Source organism: Sceloporus undulatus, chromosome 2 (assembly GCF_019175285.1).
Source record: "Sceloporus undulatus isolate JIND9_A2432 ecotype Alabama chromosome 2, SceUnd_v1.1, whole genome shotgun sequence".
NCBI classification, from domain to species: Eukaryota; Metazoa; Chordata; class Lepidosauria; order Squamata; family Phrynosomatidae; genus Sceloporus; species Sceloporus undulatus.
This window is the reverse complement of record NC_056523.1, coordinates 49,577,386-49,597,176: the sequence shown is the minus strand read 5'-3', so window position 1 is coordinate 49,597,176 and position 19,791 is coordinate 49,577,386. Positions and strand designations below refer to the sequence as shown.

Sequence of the window (19,791 nt, the reverse complement as noted above, 5' to 3'; positions counted from 1 at the left end):
CATCTTCTAGATTGAATTTATGTAAGTCCTTCATGGTCATTATTTTTGTTTTCTTAATGTTCACCATTAATCTCTGCCTTAGCACTTTCTTCTTTGTCTTTCCTTTGTAATTGTTCTAAGTTTTTGTTGTTTTCTATTAATAGTAGGGTGTTGTCTATATACTGTTAATGTTTCTTCCTCCAATCTTCATTTCTCTTTCCTCTCAATCTAAACCTGTTCTGCACATATTTTCTGCATACAAGTTGAACAAAAATGGTGATAGAGTGTAGCCTTGTCTGATCCACCTTTCCTATTGGAAACTATTCTGTTTCTCCATATTCTGTTCTAACTGTAGTCTCCTAAACTGAAAACAGGTCAAATGTAATGGTACACCCATTTCTTTAAAAACAATCCATAGTTTTTTTGTGATCTATGCAGTCAAATGTTTTGCTGGAGTTTATAAAACACATTCTGATTGTCTTCTGGAATTCCCTGGTGCATTACATTATCCATCATGTTATCCAGATGATTTTTAAATTATGAATTTTAAATGTGGATTGTTTATAATGTGTACATCTTATTTGTCCTTTTAAATTAGTGTGTGTTTTAACTGATGTGGTATAACTGATGTTATTTGTCTGTAAATTGTTGCCCCCCCCCCAATATCCATGGGGAGAAGCAGGTAAGAAACAAATGTTGTTGCTATCTTTTCAATGTGGTCCTTAGTGCCTCTCCTTTTCCTGAGTCCAGCTTGCACCTCTGGAATTTTTCACTCCATAAATGCTAAGAGTCTTTGCTGCAAAATTTTGAATATGACTAGCTCTTCACTCCATATAGAAGGGTGCAGCTGACCCAAACTAGGCAAAGGCACTCCTGACCACAGCAGCCACTTGACCTGCCAGAAGCAGCACTGAATTCCACATGAAGCTACAAACCTGATCTTTCAGAGGGAGTGCAACCTTGCCCAGAACTCTGGTTAAATGCTGGGGCTGCAGTCACAAGGTTGTGTTTGATCCCAGAGGCCTCCAAGTTTCATCCCTTTGTAGGTCGGTAAAATGAGTACCATTGTTGTGGCCAGTTAGCTTACAGATTGTAAACTGCTTAGAGAGTGCTGAGTTCACTATTAAGCAGTATAGAAGTGCACATGCTTTGCTTTCCTACTGATCAACAAAACATCTAGGGGCCCAAAAGGTGTGGGAAGAGATTGCTCTGGCCACAATTGCTCTGGGACTGTGGTAACCAGACAGCCCGAACCCAAAGTGGGTTGCTGCTGTGGTCCCAAATGGGCCATTGGCAGGAGTAGATTAAACACAATCCTTTTGATAGTGGCTTTGGGCCACCTTGGTCGGCCTCAGAGTAGTTTCTGGCTGCGTTGGGGGCATGTGTCATCTAACCACCATGCCCCCCGAAGTGGCCAGAAGCCACTCTATTTGGCCCATCTGTTTCAGGCCTAGCTTGTCTAGTCTGAGAAATTCAGTTTATTTATCTACATCCAGTCCTTCACTGCCTCAGGACTTCTACTGATGCTCCATGGTAGTGGTCCCTAAACTGTGCTTTTTAAGGGATCTTGGGCTTCAGCTCTCAGAATCCCAGACTATTGGCCAACATGGCTGAGGCTTCTGGGAGCTGAAGTCCACAATCTCTTAAAGAGCACAGTTTGGGGACCACTGCTCCATGGCAACAGTTTTAAGAGATGGAACCTGAGCCCAAAATCCTGGTTGGCCTTCCCCAGTGTAGAAGCTTAAAACTGGAGGGTATTGAGGATAATACTGAGGACAGCTAAACACTATTTAATATTGTCATCTTCCAGTCTCTGAGTGGCTATTTAGAGATCCCAGGACTTTGGCCCAAAGGTTTAGATCCAGCTTCCTATAGAGAGAGTGTCCAAAACTTATCTTTATAATTTCAGTTCTATGTAAAATTGAAGTTGCTAGGTTCCCACAGAACTGAAGAGGAATGTATTCCCAAGTAACCGAGCCAGCGTGGCGTGGGGTGCATCTACATCTACACTTTAAGGGCTGTAGCCCCATCCTATGTAATCCTGGGATTTGTTCCTCCACAATTTTATATACTTCTTTTGAATATTTATATCCTGCCTTTTTCCCACAAGGTCTTTCACTTTCACTGCCAAACAACTGTAGAAATAATGCAGCCTGACAGCACTTGTAGTGCGGCAGCTCCATCCTATGGAATCCTGGGATTTCTAGTTTAAACAAGGTCTATAGTTTCCTCTGCCCCACAAAACTAGGAATCCCAGCATTCTGTAGGATGGCATCATGGCAGTTAAAGTAGTGTCAAACCTCCATGGTGCCATTGCGGTGGCCTACGACTCTGGAGAGACCAGGATTCGAAACCTGGCTCAGCCGTGGAACCTCACTGAGTAACCTTGGGCAAGTCACACTCTCTCAGCCTCAGGGGAAGGCCATGGCAAACACCCTCTGAAGCAATCTTGCCAAGAAACCCCTATGATAGGGTTGCCTTAGGGTTGCCATGAGTCAGAAAGAACCTGAAAGGCACGTAACACCAACACCAATAACAATTCGCTTGTGTGGCTTCTATTTATTTTATTTCCTGGAGAACAGTGTGTATTGTAAAACAAGAACCACAGAGCTGGAAGAGACCAAGAGCCATGCAGTCCAACCCCATTCAGGAAGACACAATCCTGTGACAGATCATGATGGCCACTCAGCCTCTGTTTAAAGGCCTCCAAAAGAGGAGGCTTCACAACAGAAACAACGCCTGGAACATTCAACAGCTCTCTCCCTCTTTTTCTCTCTTTGAAAAGCGCATGCGCACCAACGCTTGGCTCTCGCGCGGCCCTTCCTCCTTCCCCCTCCCCCCCTCTCTCTCGCGCTCCTCCCCATTTGCTTTACGGCGCTGTCGTAATGCGCAGGCAGGCCAAGGAGGCGTTGTCGTAAATGTGCCGCAAAGCAGCTCTGTTTATCAAGGAGACGCCTAATCATTAGGTTTCTGATTGTCGGCTTAAGCAAGGGACGATGGACAGGAAAAAGAAGCCTTTGGACGTGACTGTGGCCTCGGTGAGTGGCGGAGCCCTCTCTCTCTCTCTCTCTCTCTGGCTGCATCCACACTGGAGAGATAACCCGGTTTGGCACCGCTTTAACTCTTGTCTGGCTCAAGGCTGCTATGGAACTCTGTGAGTTGGCTCCGCTCTGGGCCCACAACTAACTCCAAATCCCAGAATTCCATAGCAGCCTTGAGCCAGACAAGAGTTAAAGCGGTGCCAAACCGGGTTATCTCTCCAGTGTGGATGCAACCTGGTCCAAAACACACTGCAGGAAACAACCCAGTTTGAGACTGCTTTAACTGCCCTGGCTCAGTGCTAGGGAATCCTGGGAATTGTAGTTTCATTGTGGCATCAGAGCTCTCTCTCTCTCTCTCTCTGACAGAGGAGGCTCAATGACGAAACTACAGTTCCCAGAATTCCCTAGCATTGGGCCAGGGCAGTGAAAGCAGTCTCAAACTAGGTTGTTTCTGCAGTGTGCTTTGGACCGTAGAAGAGGGCCGCCCCTTCCTCTCTCTTGAGGAAAGTGGGATACAAATCAATTAAACCAATGTTGAAAATGCATGTGGAAAGTGGCCCTCCTTGGCATGGCCTGGGCACACTGGGTCTTTTCAGACACTCTTGTCAAACGCAGCTAAAGCTTATGCTGATGAGCCCAAGTCTGTTTTGCTTAAGGAAGAAGAGTAATGCCAGCAGGCACCAGCTGCTAAGGACCTCTAGTGAAGCCTAGTGGAGGCAGCCTGGTTTGAGCGTTGGACTGGGACTCTGAGACCAGGGTTCGAAACTCCACTTGGTCTTGAAGCCCACTGGGGGACCTTGGGCAAGTCACACTCTCTCGGCCTCCTCAGGGGAAAGCAGGGGCAAACCTCCTCTGAATATATCTTGCCAAGAAAACCCCAGGATAGGTTCGCCTCAGGGTTGCCATAAGTCAGAAACAACTTGAAGGCACACAAGAACAACAACAGACATTCAAGGGGATGACCGATGATCACGTCATACTTCATCTTGCCAAGAAAACCCCAGGATAGGGTCACCTTAGGTCCTCTCCCTTTTCTCACCAAATGAGAAAATCGCAAAATGATGACAATTCCAGGGTCCTTTCCACAAGTTTTGATGGCCGTATAATTTAATGGCATTCCCCAGTACAGCCCTGTATTTTTTTTAATAAAAGCTTCTATGGGTGGGAGGAAACGTAATAAATGTTGTGAAATATTGGACCTCATCTTTTTGAAATACAGATCAAGTCTCCCATCCCTAAAACGCTTGGAATCAGAAGTGTCTTGGATATATTTGTGTGTGTACATAATGAGACCTCTTGGAGATGGGATCCAGGTCTAAACATAAAATTCATGTATGTTTCATATACACTTTATACACATAGGCTTAAAGTATTTTTATACAATCAATAGACAGGAAAGCTGTCACTATCTCAGCCACCCATGAAAAAAGATTTGGTTTTTGGAGTATTTCGGATTTAAGAATGCCAGATAAGGGAGACTCAGCCTGTACAGTACACTCTCCTTCCACATTTGCAGCTTTGGCCTTTGCAGATTTTATTATCCATGAATTTGATTAATATGCTCTCTCTAGGAATCTCTAGGTTCTCCAGAGAAATTCTGCTGGAAGTTGACCATAGAGTTTCACTGGAGGACCGTCCTAAAGTTTCCTAGAGAAAACACTTCTCGAGGCATTTGTAGTCCTGCAGCATGATTCTATGAGATTCTGGCAGCTGTTGACCACAGAGTTCTGCTGGAGGACTTAGAAATTCCTAGAGAGGTGTTCTCTCAGGTTAAAAAAGTACTGTCTATTAATTTGCATTTTGTTTTTCATTTTCACAGGGGTCCTGTGCCCCTAGCCTAACCCCAGCGAATGTAGAGGGACAAGTGTACTTTGAGTGTTTTAACAAAAGCCTATCTATCTGAAGAACCATAAGTTTAAGTTGTCTGCTGTAAATGTAGACAGATACTGGGCATGTTAATTCAGCAAGAAGTTACTAGTCATTGTGAGAAGCAGACCTCTGTGTCAGAAATGATCCCACTTCATACGATCCAATTCTCTTCTCGCAGCCTCTTCAGTATGAAATATAATTATTATGTGGCTTGGGTTTTTTTTAAGTCTAAAAAAACTTGAGGATGCTTTAGTGCTTGATAAAATATCAAAGCCATTCTATCAGGGTTAGGGTTAGAAACGGTAATGTATTTTGTCACTGTTGCACTACATTCATTTTTTAAACCTAAAGTAAGATCAAGTTACGTCACGTATGTGTATGTTCAGTATGTATACTCAACACGTGTGTTTTTGTGCTGACCACCCAACAAGAATTTTATAAAGTTGTTAGTGCTGCTGTTGCACTATTTTTTGTAAACTTGTGTTTCTCCACAGAGCTCCTTCAAAAGTTACTTATTCTGTGTTTTTTCTTAATCCTTTTTTGCGGCTCTTGTTCCAGCTGGTAGACTTGAAGGCTGAACTTTTCCGAAAACAGGAAGAATTCAAAAAAGAAAAACTTCTGAAAGATGCTGGAGCCCCTGTAAAACCAAAAGCAACTAGCAAGGTAAGAGTTTGTATGCAGTCTGATTCTATTACTGTACTGTGTGCTCGGTTCATTAGAAAGTGAGTGTAGGATAGCAAACTATGTCTAAACCTAATGGCATTTTGATACATAAGATACCTTCTTATGGAATAGCTGTCAGAAATATTGATCAGCTATGTCAAGAAATATAGTACTTTCAGGGCTATTGAGCTAAAAATGAATTGAATTTGAATTGTTGATATTGATATGTGTTAATTTGCCAGCTGGTACTTCATGCTTAAATAACATGCCCTATGCTTGGACTAATTTTTCTCCAACATAATAGTTACGTGCTATAATTTTTAAGCACACTTTGCAGCCATTTTGATACCTAACTGAAGCTGAATTCTGGCTTTGTCCTTTGCTTTGAACTTGATCCTGTAGAAACCAAGCATTTGGACTAAGCAGAACAAAGGTGTTTCAGATCGAGCTGAGAAAGATGCTGAGCAGAAGATAGAAGAGCAGCAAACATTGGATAAATCAAGGTAACTGTTCAGTTTTAAGAAGGGCAAATTTCAAGTTTAATTGATATGATTAAAAATTAATGCAAAATAGAATTATATCCTTCAGAGTTGATGTAATATAATGTGTTCTCAATTTCTTTGCTCTTTGTTTCTGAAATTGGTTTGAATATTTATAGTTTCAGAATGCATATGACTGTAAATTATGATTAGTACAGTATTTATTATCATTATTATTATTATCATTATTATTATTGAATCTCAGGTTACAATGCAACCAATGTCAACTTCTAAATGTGTGATTTATCAGACCAATTGCATTTAGAGACGAGACCTCAAACTCAGGTATATGTCATTGGAATAAACAGCAGTTTATTATGCTGATCAGGGTAACATTTGTGCTCACTCACTAAACTGAGTTTAACAGGACTTGCTTTACTCAGAATGAGAGCCTTAATCCTTCACTCTGTAAAATAGAAATCTCATCAGCATTCCTGGCTTTGAGAATGGTCTGTGGCTTTGATTAGTAGTTTTTTGTTTCCTTGGAAAGCTTATACAGTCAAAGTTCCCTCCATCTGTTTTGCATGTGCAGTGATTCAAAGTGTGGATTGACTGCAAAAGGCTCTTGTAGCAACTTTGAGACTAAGAAAGAGTGAAGCTGGAAGCACGAGCTTTCGCAGACTTTAGTATACTGCCTCGGACACATGAATGACGGTGTGTGAGTCCTTTCCTTTCAACAGATACAGCTTCAGAGACCCATCAGTGAAGCTACCACATTCTCTAGAGTCACAATTACCTTTCATAGTTGGAAACCCTTTTGATTTGCCTCCTTGTGGTCACTGAGAACAGGCTAGGCAGACCTGAAGAAGCATCACTGTCTACATGTGATGATCCTAAGAGATGGGCTATTTTCTCCTGATTCATAGAATCATAGAATTGATTCAGAATGGCAGAAAGATATATGAACTGAAATTCATATGATTTTGTCTTTTTAGACAGAAACTAGAAGAAAAAGCACAGCTCTATGAAAAGATGACCAAAGGAGACTTTCCAGGTGAATAAAACTTATTCTAGGGAACTGGTGTTAAATCTTGAAAAAGCTAATGCTTCAGCACTAAATATTCCTATTAGGAAGAAGGGTTTGCTGATTTGTTAGGTCTTATTTCTGAGTAAATATGCTTTTGGGGTGGTTTACAAGTACAGTGGGCCCTTACCTTATGCGGGGATCCATTCCAGCCTCCCCCCATAATGCACAAAACACCTATGCTCAAGCCCCATTGGATATAATGGGGCTCGTGCTCATGGTGCGGCCGTGCGCGTGTGACATGGGTGTGCACACTATTTTCCCTTTTGCCATGCAGCTTCAGCATAAACTGAAAGCCCGCATATGGCCTAGGTGCACTGTATGTGATCTGACTGCTTTTGTTGCCTTGAAGTACAGTTGGCCATCCATTTTCATGGGGACCCGTTCTGCCCCCTGCAAAAATAGAGGCTCATGCTTATTCAAGACCCATAGGCTTGAATGGGGTGTGGCCCCTGGTGAGTGACCCAGGCACATGTGCCATTACAAGTAGCGGAAGTCACTCCTCCTTGTAATGAGATCAGATCTGCGAGTTAGAAGGGGCGACTGTATTTCAAGGTCATCTCATTTTAGCAAACTGTATTTTCTTAGGAAATAGTTAAGCTTTTTCACAAAATGAAAGCTGCATTATAATAAGTATTCTGTACTTTGACAGTGCCCTAGCAAAATAGTTATTTTGAATTTGTTCTTCCTTTGACTTTGAACTTCAGGTTTGGATCAATATATTTTTCTTTTTGATTGATGTAAGAAGCAATGACTGAAGAAGAAGCTTATGTAGAGACAGGTGTGTTTGCAAGAACTGCCCTTATACTAGTAGCTCTATACCTGTTTCAGTTTTAATAAAGCACAGACGGCATAGCAGTTAACAGAATGTGCTGCAGTCATGGAAGGTCCTGAATCAAATCCTGGAGGCTGGAAATTCATTGGGTGCATTGGATGGCCATATTTCATCCTTTGAGTTGTGAAATTAGGATGGTGTGTGATTACTTCGGAGAATTACTGTAAGGATTATTGAAAGAGTGCATATGAGGGATGTGAACATTTGGGAATAGCACTATATAAAATCTCAATATTGCTCCATAGTGCAGATGGTTCACAGGATATACTAGCATTGTCCCCCCCCCCCCCCCCGATTTTACTTGGATATCTTTCTATCTTTATTAATGGAGAAGTGCTAATTTATTTGTGAGGAACACTTTCCAAGCTGAATATTGATGATGGAGCAAGCTTATTTTCTGCTGCTCCAGAGCAGACATAGAGCAATAGATTCAGACTACAGGAAAAGAGATGTCAGCTCAACATTAGGAGGAACTTCCTGACAGTAAGACCCGTTCGACACTGGAACATACTTTCTCCGAGGATGGTGGAGTCTTCTTCTTTGGAGGTCTTTAAACAGAGGCTGGATGGTCATCTGTCAGGAGTGCTTTGATTGTGTATTCCTATATGGCAGGGGTTGGACTGGACGGCCTTTGTGGTCTCTTCCAATTCTATGAAGTAAAATACTTTTGTTAATTTTAATTTTGAGATAGGGGACTCTTGCCAGTCAAGTACCATAAAGTTCATTATTCTGGTTTCTACCTGCTTTAACTGTTGCTTTAAAATATGCACACACAGACACACACTTTACTATTTATGTAACACAGGTTATGTACAGTCCGCTTGTGCCATACATGGACTTGCCATCCATGGACTTAAGCTCACTCAGAAGGCAAGCCTGGGAGGGACAAAATGGCTCATACCACCATTAAAATCAAGTGATTCTTGCGTTTTTTTTTCCATATGTGGGGGAGGGGTCCAAAACAAATTCCTCCACGTATAACAAGGACCCACTGTATGTCTGCATTTGTTTCAAAAGCTCAGAACAAATTCCACAGTACCTTCCATTGGTTGAAGGCACAGATCTTCCATCTCTGATGGAATATTACTAGGCAGCCAAAACTGGTTAGGACATAAACTGACATGAAAGAAAGCACTGATTTAGCTAAATGTGATAAAGTATTTTCAGTGTATTCTCTATTCCAAAGCCAAATGACATTTTCCACCAGCTTGACAACTGATTGCCACTGCAGGAAATACAATTTAAAAACTGGGATTTTATCTCCTCTATAGGAAAAGGGATGCTGAACAATTATTGTTTAAAGCACTGTCCTAGATTGAATTGACCTTATTTTTCTAAACGATCAGATTCTCTTTCTGCCAACTATTTTGTCCCTCAGGATACCACAAGCTGTTCAGAGGTTAAGCATGGCAGTTCATTCCCCTTCCTGTTGGTTTTCTCTTTTGAGTTCTTTTCTTTTTTTTTCTTTTCTTTTTTCATTAATGTCTAGTCTGTCTGTATGCTTAGAGGTTTGAGTCAGCATGCTGATAAATACCTCTCTGTAGCACCATTTGCTCTCTCACACTGTCAGCATTCATTTTTAGAAGAAATGCCATTGCATTTAATGTGCTGGGGGCAATAAAGAAAAGAGTAACAGTGTTTATGGACATTACATTGTGTGCCAGTTAATAGTGATTCAAATTGTACTATAGTTCTGTGAATCTACACGAGAGTGTTGAGGGAAAAAGTAATTCAGAAAATATTATTTAGACACTGTTGAGATGAAAGTTGCATCTAATTAAAAAATATTGCCTAATGAACCTTGATTCAAAACGAGATATAACAACATATAACTCTCTGGGAAAGATTCTACTCTTATTTATGGCACGTGTCTTTTCCTTTTCCTGGAAGAGGTAGCTGAGGCAAAAACACAAGATGGGAAGGGTTTGGTTGCTATTGAAAACAGCAGCTCCAAACCTGTTCTCTTACCATTACCAGCCCTCTTCCTATAACATCTAGTGCATGAAGAATCATGACATGTTGCAAGCTTGCCTGTCCCAGCTGAACCTGATTGGCTCTAGGTACAGAGAAATTCATAGCCTTGTCTGTGTTTTATAAATGTTGCATGAAAGGAAAAGGGGAAGAGATGTGAACTAATCTTGACAGCAGCTGTACATCTCCCATAACATCTCAGTCTGACCTCGAGGCATATCTGGTTGCTTGTTGCAATTAGGGAAAGAGTTACAAGATGTAGGGTGTAGGCGAGAAAAAGTTTCTGACTTTTCTTTTATGTACAACAAAACCGACAATTATGCTTAAAGCTGAAAAATGCTCCAAGATTACTTGAGTGGATTTATTTACTGTACGTTGTCATGTAGGGTAGTCAAGGACACTGTTGGCAGCAGTAGTGCTGATTGCTGCAATTTTACATTGACTCCTACCTCAGCTGGGTACTCTTGATGTCTGTTATTTAGAAATTGACTTTCTGTCGTAGATGAAGAAACTGAGGATTTGTACCTTGTGGATTTCACTCAGAAGATCATAGACAAACATCGAGAAGTACAAGAACTGTGTGCAAATGAAGCTGCTAGGCAGGCTGCAGAAAAGGACAAAGAGGAAGAAGAAAGAGTCTCAGAAGTAGAGATTCCACCTCCACAGGATCCCACTGAGGAATGGTACTACAATAATACAATCTTTATTATGCAATCTTGTATAACCTAAATAACAGGGAGTAGAACTCAGAGATATAGCCATGTTAGTCTGAGATATCCATATGCAAAGGGATTTTGTAGCACCTTTGAGACTGTGTGAAAGAATTTGGGGTATAAGCTTGCAAATATGAGTGGAGTGAAGTGTTGCCAGGAAGAACCTTTATAGTCAGACTGTATCTGGTCATATAAAGTCAAAACTTGTGAGTATGGTGATGAGATGACACATGCAGTTTTAACTATGGTACAAGGGTGCACAGACATATGCATGCATGCAGCCTGTATTGAGAAACTTGCTATTTTGCAATGTCTAACTCTCTCATCAGGAAACATTCATGATGCTTGCCTTTTCACCAATAGAATATGCTTTTTCATGTTAAGGATAATTTGAATTATTGGCTTACATGTTTTAGGAGTTGCTCTTGATTCAATTTGCTGGTAATATTTTTCAAAACAACTAGCTAATGTGTGCAGGAATCACATATCAGCCAGCTGGGATTCTGTGCAGTACTCTCCTGCTTGTTTCATACCAAACTTCTAAACTAACCAGACAATTACCTGTGTCATTAGTGCAATTCATGTTTTAAAAAAAGTTCCATATTTCTATAATTCTATAATTAGAATTCCCTTCAGTCTGTCTTAATGATGATTCCTTGATAATCCAAAACCACAATTAGTCTCTTGCTGGCTTTTCTTGAATTTTTCTAAAAATGATTCTTTTCAGAATGGTAAAAACATACATCTTATAAACCCAATAATTTGAGAACAACAAACAGTTCACAGCTTTTTTTTTTATACAGTCAGTTTTTGTACAATCAATAATTGTAATAAGAATAAAAGTTTTGTAGGGAAAAATGAAAAACATCTAAACTTTGTTCTTAGATCTTGAAGAAAAATAAGAACAGAATTAATCAATGTGTGAACTGTGTATCCAACAGTAGGATCCCTTGGAAAAAAATCAATTACAAAACATCCAATTCTGTGTCTTTAACAATCTTGTTTAAAAATAACTTAGTGGAAGCATAAGTTATTGGTTAATAATTAGCACCACATGCTGATACCACCAGCACTTTAGATAACTATGTCTCTGGAAAATAAATAATTGAAGCTCATTGTGAAGAATATTTTTTCACTATTAATGAGCAGCACCAACTGCTATTTATCTGGATCTTGAACAGTTTTTGGTAGAAGTAAGAAATGTCATTTAATTAAAAAATAACTTTGGCAGAAGTCCTGCTTGGCGTTTGTCTTCAGCTTTCATTAAAATAGCATAAGAAATGTAAAGGCTGTCACTAAATGAGTCTCAGTGTGATAGAGATACCGGTATATTATTTTTCAATTTAATATTTGTATGGGAACTCAATGGTACATTATTGTGCCAAGGAATCAGAAATTATTTAGTTCTCTACTATTGTAGATCTTTACTCGTTCTCTGTCTGATTTATAACAAAAGCAAATGGCTGTATCAGAATGAGCGTTTTAACATTTGATTAATCATTAAATGAATGTTGAATACAGTACTGTTCCCTTTTTCTCTTTTAAAAAATGTCTCACAGTTGGTATTTAGGATGGGATAACTAACAGATTGGTCTGTATAAGCAATATTTACATATTTAATTTTATTTTTTGGTTTGATATAAATGAGAGCCTCTCTTCTCCATAAAGCTGATTGTACTTTTAATTTTAGGGTTGACTATGTGGATTCCCTAGGTCGATCTAGACGTTGTATGAAGAAAGATTTGCCACATCTACTTCAAATGGATAAAGAGCTCCAGGGGAAGAGGTGATGCTTATTTCTAAAGAAAATGGTTGCCCTTGTGGGTATAAGAGGGTGTTTTTAGGAGAGTGAAGCAGAGTGTTGGACCAACTGGAAGGAATGAATGTTTAGCCAGTTTTGACTGAATATGTACAGCTAGTCACAGGAGAGTTTGTTCAGTTTCCATGCTTAGTTCCCATGTGAAAGGGCCTGCAAAAGTTCTTGAAAAGTCTTGTAACATGGAGGTAAGAGGGCACTTGATTCTTCTTCAGATAATGCATTTTACTTAGGTACTGATAGTGGCTTAAGTAAAATCATCTATGTCAAAACTTTATTGGCTGAAATGGCTTTCATCTTGTTCTCATAAGTAATTTCTCATCAGTAAAATAAATAACTTTGTAGTACAGGATGTCATCTTGGTGCAGATACTAGATTTTACATGCTGGCATTTTAAAAAGAAAAGAAAGTAATTTGTAAAAGAAGCAATCTTTCAACAGAGCGTACAAAATGGCTGCCCACACTTCATTTTGAAAATTACCATTATGTCTTAAAACACACTTACACAAGAATGGGAGGAATATGCTGGCAAAATTTGAATAGTTCAGTGTAGGGAAAAGGCTCTTGTAGGCCTGTTACAGACAGGCCAAAATAAAGCTGCTTCGAGTCACTTTGGAGGTATGGTATTTCAATGATGCATGAATCCTAAGAGTCCAAAAGCCACACCAAAGCTGCACTCCAGTCCTTAGGACCAGAGCGTGGCTTTGGTGTGACTTTTGGACTCTTAGGATGCATGCATCGTTGAAATACCATACCTGAAAAGTAACTCGAAGCAGCTTTATTTTGGCCTGTCTGTAACAGGCCAATGTATTATTTGCAGACCAATTAACTTAGCAATTTAGTGAAAGCTTGACAGTGCTCTAAGAAATGGCCCTTCTCTTGTAGAACTGCATTTTAATATATACTAATGAAGCCAGTAACCCCCCCCCCCCAAATATCTTAGATGAATGGATTTTAAAGCTTTTTGACAAAAGTCAGGGACACAGTGTTCTGTTAGGTAACACTTGGTTTCTTTCCCAGTCATTAAAGTTTGTAATAAGCCTGGCAAAATGGATGTTTTAGGTAAAATAGTCACAAAGAGTAGTACTTGAGTAATTGGCTCATTGATTACATTTTTGTAAGCTAACAGGAGAAATAAAGCACTGTGAAATGTAAATTTATCATTCCCAATAGATTATTGGCTAATTTTTATTCTGTTCCATCTTCCCTTCCTATCAGAATATTGCTTTCAGCATAGCCAATGTTTTAGAATAAAACATAATTCCGCTGTTTTTTTAAGCTTACTTACTCCTATTTTTTCACTGAAAAACTTCTTGTGAATAGTTTGTGTAATGAATAAAAAATGTTTTTAAGCCAGGGTTCTACAGTGTTGGCTTGGATGCTATGATAACTTAGAGTTTGTGGAAAGCAAGTCTCTCCCTTCATTAACCCCTTGGGCCCCATCCCACTTTCTTCAGAAGGGACTTTTCTCCCTCAACAGGTTTTTTTATGGGCACATATGGCTTCAGGTGAGAGGCCAGGATACAGAATTTTCCTTCCATGAGCTTTCCCCATTGTCTGTAGTGTTCATGCCATTGTTGTAATAGCTGAACTTAGCTACATTCAAAATGCTATCCAAATACTTTGTAACAACTATGTAAAATACTACAGTATTGGGAACAACTCAAATACAGTTCTGGTTCTCTCTAACATAATGTTCCTACTTTCAATGTCAGTTTGAAAGCATTTGAAAGAAGCATTACTGGTTGATTATAGTACACTCGTCCCTCTGTAGTCTTGTGATCATGTATGTTTTTGATTGGTTTCCAGACAAATGCTGGATTTAGAGAGGAATTATGAAATTATTTTTTTTCTACATTTTATTTTGTGTCTAAACTAACTCCTGACCTCACCCCATTTTTTAAATGGCAAAAAATCAAGTATTCTCTTAAGAGAAAGTAAGTATGGCATGAAGTGTGACCACCACAACCCTTTCAATTTATTTCAAAACCTTCTCTATGTATCTGTGTTGGGGAGTGCTCAGGATAACCAGAAGTTTTGCATGTGTCTTCCGTATGCCCCTTATCTAAGATCATATGAATGTGTTTTTACTATTCCAAGCCCATATAAAACAGCTAAATCAAGAGACATGGTGGCTGCCCTGTGATTGCCTTGGTAGCTCAGCAGAAACATTGTAATGCTTTTCTGGTCAGATTGGTTTTCTAGGTGCTGGTCTTACACTGCTTTTATACTTTTAGTTGAAATAGCCTTTTCATGGTAGAATGGTTGTAGAGTTGGGGTTTTCTATCATTTATTACTTTCCAGCTCTTAAAGTGATGCTCTTCTCTGTTTCACTTAAGGCAAATGACTGAAGGGAAGACTTTGTTGTCTGAAGACATGAGAAGGGAGCTTCAACGTCAGGAATGGGAAAAAGAGGAAGAAGAAGCCCTAAGGAGACCAATGGGACCAATACACTATGAAGACATTCGAGAAAATGGTATGTAATCACAGTACAATACATAGATTTGCCTTTTGAAATGCAGTGCAGTTTTATTCCCAGTGCAGAAATAGTTTCTTTTACATCATTACCAAAGGTTATATTTTGAACTTTAATTCTCCCTTTCTGACACGATGATCATGGCCATGTAGAATTCCCAGTCTGCTGTAATAAAACATTGAGTTAATGGGGAAATAAATTGGGAAGCCAATTAATCTTATGTCATGTATCCCATTGTTTCCCATATTGAATCACAGCACAAATTCCAAATCTTATCCCTAAGTATCCAGTAAAAGTGGTTTAAAATGTTGTGATGTAAGTGATAGTTACAAGTGTGATAGATTATTATATATTCTGGTTTACTGTAAAACCTATCTTAGTATTTTTATAGTACTAAAATCAGAAAGCATCTTAAATTAATTTGGAAGAACAACATGAGAGATATGTCCTCCTCACTAATATATATACTTTGAGAAAAGCTATAGTTCACTATCAAAACACAGTTTTTGCATGCAGAATGCCTTAGATTCAGTTTCTGGCATGTCCAGGAGGGCAGAGAAAGATCCCTGTTCAAAATATAGGGAGCTGCTTCCAGATTGCGTAGACTAGAGGTAGTAAAATGTTGGCCCTGAAGCCCTTCCCACTCCCCTGAAGCTCCCTGAATTCCCCAAATTTCATTTTCTTGTTTTTGTGTGATTTTGAAGTGATTTTTGACTGAAAACCATGTCAGAACAACTCCAGGCACACTAAAAGAAACCCCTGCACCAAAGAACAAAAGGAAAAAAAACGCAAACAAACCAACAAAAAAAACCTCAAACCAAAGCCCCCAGACCCCCAATACCTCCTTCAGCTGTATCATGGCCTAAATGGTGACTGGAAATGACACAACCTTACTTCCAATCACCATTTTGGCTGAGATGCTGCTGGCAGAGTTCTGTTTGTGTGTATGTGTGTGTGGGTGTCCCATGGGACCCAGGCAGAATTTGTTTCCAACTCCTTTATAGTTGTGCACTTCAATGTAGACAATACTGAGCCAGATGGGTGAGTGGTAGGATAATGTGCAAGGCAGTGCCTTATGATTCTGTAGTTATAATTCATAGGGTATTTTTTTTTCCTTCAGAGGCCAGACAGCTTGGTGTTGGTTACTTTGCCTTTGCCCGTGATCAAGCTTTGAGGAAAAAACAAATGGAAACTTTAGAAATGCTAAGAGAACAGGTAAGATGTTAATCAGTCTAAATTTGTACCGAGAAATACTTTGCAATTGCAACTTCTCCTTAGATGTTGTCTAGACTGTCTTGAGATAGGGAACTAGTTGTGGGTGGGTGGGGTGGAATCCTCCCATCCTTCACAAGCTAGATCTCTTTGGCTGTGGTGATGTCATCAGCAATTTGTCTGAAGCACCAAGTAACAATGCTTCATCCTCTGCTTTGCTGTAATCTTGACCTCACCCCTCCTTCCTCTTCTCAATGCAACTTTATAGTCTCCTTGGTCTACCAAAGTATGATAATAAAATTTAAAAAATGTATAATGTTAGTGGCAAGTAAAACAAGTAATGACAATTTAGACTTCCCAGTAATCACTGAGATACAAATTCATCTTCTGTTGAGAAACCTCAGCTGGTCCCAAATGTTATGGCTGGACTGCTGACTATGGATGTTTAGAGGGAAGATACACAATTCCCTTGTTGAAACAGCTTCACTGGTTACTGATCTGTTTTCAAGCACAATTCAAACTCCTGATTATGACCTAGAAAGACCTATATGGCTTAGATCCAAACTATCTACAACCCTGTCTCCCCATTTCAGCCTGCCTGAGTTCTTACAATCTTTGGGAGGGCTTTCTGTCCATCTCACCACCCTCCCAAGCTCATCTGGGAATGGCCTGCGAAAAAGCCTCAGTGGCTGTGCCTAGGCTATGGAATTCCCCCCTCCCTGGAGGTTCAATTGACTCCCTCTGAGCCCTCTTTTTCTGGCAAGCAAAGACCTTATTTAAACAAGACTTCCGTCTAACTGATATGGGTAAAGAGACATGTAATAGGTGTTCTGGTTTAATATGTAATATGTGTTTCATATTTTCATTTTTTAAATAGTTAATATCTTAAAGTTAGTGTTTTAATTGGATTATTGCTGTGGCTAGACTGTTTTAGCTGTTTTGTTTCAACTTAATTTGTGTATTTCAGATTCTTTGTTGTTACATTTTAGCTCTTTTCTAATTGCTATAGAATTTCTATAGGATTTTATAGTGTGTTTTACTTGTTTTAGTGTTATTTTGTGTTATTTTGAAATGGCCTAAGGGCTAATCAATAAATATTTCTATATAACTTATATTGTGAGCTGCTTTTAGTCCCATTTTGGAAGAAAGGAGGGATATAAATCATAAAAATAAATCACATTCTGTGTGATATAAGGAGTGAAACTTTGGAATAGCAACTGGAGTGAATTGCTCTTGTATGTACTTTCTAAGACTACAGACCAGAGAACAAAACGTGAACATTTAAAGGAGAAACGGAAGGCTGTTCTGGAGGCTAGGCTGTCCAAAATTAGAGCAAAGAAGCGACTAAGAGATGGCGACACAAAGGAAAATGGAGGTAATGGTTCTGTAGATACTTAAAATGTAAGAAACAGAAGATATACATTCCTATTAATAAAAATGAAATGTGGATAGAGACTCAGTTACATTGAACAGAACCAGAATGTGACTGTATCATATGCCATATTGCACTTCATTTCCAGTGTTCAGAATCCAAAGTCATACTTTCAATCCAAAATTATTGCGTTGCAGGTTTTGAGATTTTGTTATTGATATTATTTTATATAAGTTAACAATAAAATGCATTACTTAGTCAACAGAATGGATAGTCAGCAAACAGTACACATCAATACCTTCATTATAAAGTCTCGCTAAGCAGCTAAGATATCAGGGAAGGAGTATTATTTTTCTTGCTGTCTTAATCAAATTACTTTTGAGGGTCCTTAACATCCCCAGTAAAATGTAACGTACTCTGAGAAGATAATACTTGAGGCTTTGATCTTGTCTTAGTAATAGTTTGTCTTCATCTCATGCTGTGATTCAAGTACAATCTGTTTTTCTATTAAAGCAGAAGATGTTGTTGATCCAGTCCCAGCTGAGGCCAAGCCTGTTGAAGTGCCAAGGGTTTCTACAGAAAGTAGAAAGGTGGAAGTTGTCATTCAGGAAAGAAAAGATACTAAGCCTGGAGTACCCTATGTTCGAGAATGGGATAAAGGCAAAGGTAATAAACTTAGCGTGAGCATGTTGTGATAGCTCTTGCTTGAAATCCACGAGGACTTGATGAAAAATGATTGCTTACTGTAAGAATTTATTTCCACTTGTGGCTGTTCTCTGATGTTTCTGCTCTAAGACTGCTAGAGGCCACAATAAAAATGAATATGTATGCTAACAAATGCATGTTTCTAAAATTTGGATTACTCGAGTTCTGCCTTTGTCTTTGATTTGAGTCAAATATGAAGATGCAAACTTCATTTTGGGAGAACAGTGAAATATAAATCAATAATAATTACAACAACAACACAACTGAATTTGATCTCTCTTCCTTTCTACTAACAGAATTCACTTTTGGAATGTGGTCAAAAAAGCAGACAGAACTAAGGAATGAACGAGACCCAGAATTTGCACCACCTTCTGCTTACTTTGTGGGCCAGAAAAGAGCTTGTGACTTTAAAACCCAGAATTGGAACAAACCTGGATCTTCATATGAAACAATAGAACAAAATCTGACAAGAAATTTGCCATCCTCCTCAACAGAAACTCTCAACAATAACTCACAGAGCAATCAGTTCCAGCCCACACAGGCATATGAGAGCAGCCCGCAAAATCAAAAGCCAACTTACCAAAGTTTAGATGATATGCTGTCCTACTATAAACAAGTGACATGAGCCTTACATATGATATAAATCATACCAATAGTGTATAGATGAAGTAGAGAACTTTCTTTAGGGTTCTGACTACTTGCTCTCATTAAATGCTTGCCTTGCTCAGACGGATATAAAATGTCTTTGCTCTGAGATACTTTTAGTCTTACTGCAAAAACCATGCTACTTCTGTCAATACTGCTATTAAAAGTTTCTGTTTTAAAGGTGATATTATGTTTCTGTCATTCTTGAAATGAGGTTCATTACCCTTGCGGTTTGTGTCACCATAAATACATTGGCCAAGATCTAAGTACCTGTATTAAGAACACCCAGTCTCTTGGACATGACCACTATTAATCCTTTGTTCGTACTGTATTTAATAATTTGGGAAGGAAAAATCCACACCGTCTGAGGGTGTTGCTTAGAAACACATTGCATCCATCCCCTTGTCCCTCAGGCAGAGCTTGTAAAAGTTAGAACTAGTGTATTAACATAATATTCAGGATTTGAACCGTGGTCTCTCAATGTCTAGTCCAACACTCAAACAACTATGCCATGCTGGCATCTGGGGACTATTAATTGAAATGTGTTAAAGAGTTTCTGTTTTCCTGCAGTTTTAGCTAATTCTCCATGTTGGGTCTGGCTCCTTCCTCGTGCTTCACAGACAGGGCTTCTAATCTGTCAACCATCCTTACCATTATAAGAGGGACAGCCATTCCCATCTTCCCAATTCCATCCTGCCTCAGCTTGACTCAGGATATGGCTTTTTGCACTCCTGTGACTTTGGCTTTGGGGACTAGTTTCTGAGGAGAATTTATTTGGTTTGTTGGTCAGGAGACGTTGATTTGTATTGAGCTGTACCACCCCAACAGAGACAGTCTCACCTTTATAGAGATGGATCACAGTCACAAGTTCTCCTCTAATGAGGAGTCAGTAGTTGATTGTATGATGAAGAAAGTACCTTTGGGGAACGCA

General features: G+C 39.3%; 1 protein-coding gene across 2 annotated transcripts; it reads left to right on the top strand.

The window, feature by feature from the left end:
* Positions 1-2,868: 2,868 nt before the first annotated feature.
* On the top strand, positions 2,869-19,045 carry CCDC174 (coiled-coil domain containing 174). Of its 2 annotated transcripts, none has more exons than XM_042454645.1 (11): positions 2,869-3,017; positions 5,448-5,552; positions 5,955-6,055; positions 7,027-7,085; positions 10,424-10,604; positions 12,325-12,420; positions 14,790-14,926; positions 16,047-16,141; positions 17,390-17,513; positions 18,027-18,176; positions 18,512-19,045. In XM_042454645.1, exons 1-11 carry the CDS (start codon positions 2,976-2,978, stop codon positions 18,838-18,840), a joined length of 1,419 nt encoding a protein of 472 aa, XP_042310579.1. In that variant the 5' UTR covers positions 2,869-2,975; the 3' UTR covers positions 18,841-19,045. The 2 variants fall into 2 exon arrangements, with proteins under 2 accessions (XP_042310579.1, XP_042310578.1); XM_042454644.1 differs by having other exon boundaries at positions 18,024-18,176.
* The last annotated feature ends 746 nt before the right edge of the window (positions 19,046-19,791 follow it).

Coding starts and splice junctions, on each gene's coding strand:
- CCDC174 (XM_042454644.1), top strand. CDS start 2,976: ATGGACAGGAAAAAGAAGCCTTTGGACGTGACTGTGGCCTCG. Junction 3,018..5,447: donor TGGACGTGACTGTGGCCTCG/GTGAGTGGCGGA, acceptor CTCTTGTTCCAG/CTGGTAGACTTGAAGGCTGA. Junction 10,605..12,324: donor CAGGATCCCACTGAGGAATG/GTACTACAATAA, acceptor TTTTAATTTTAG/GGTTGACTATGTGGATTCCC.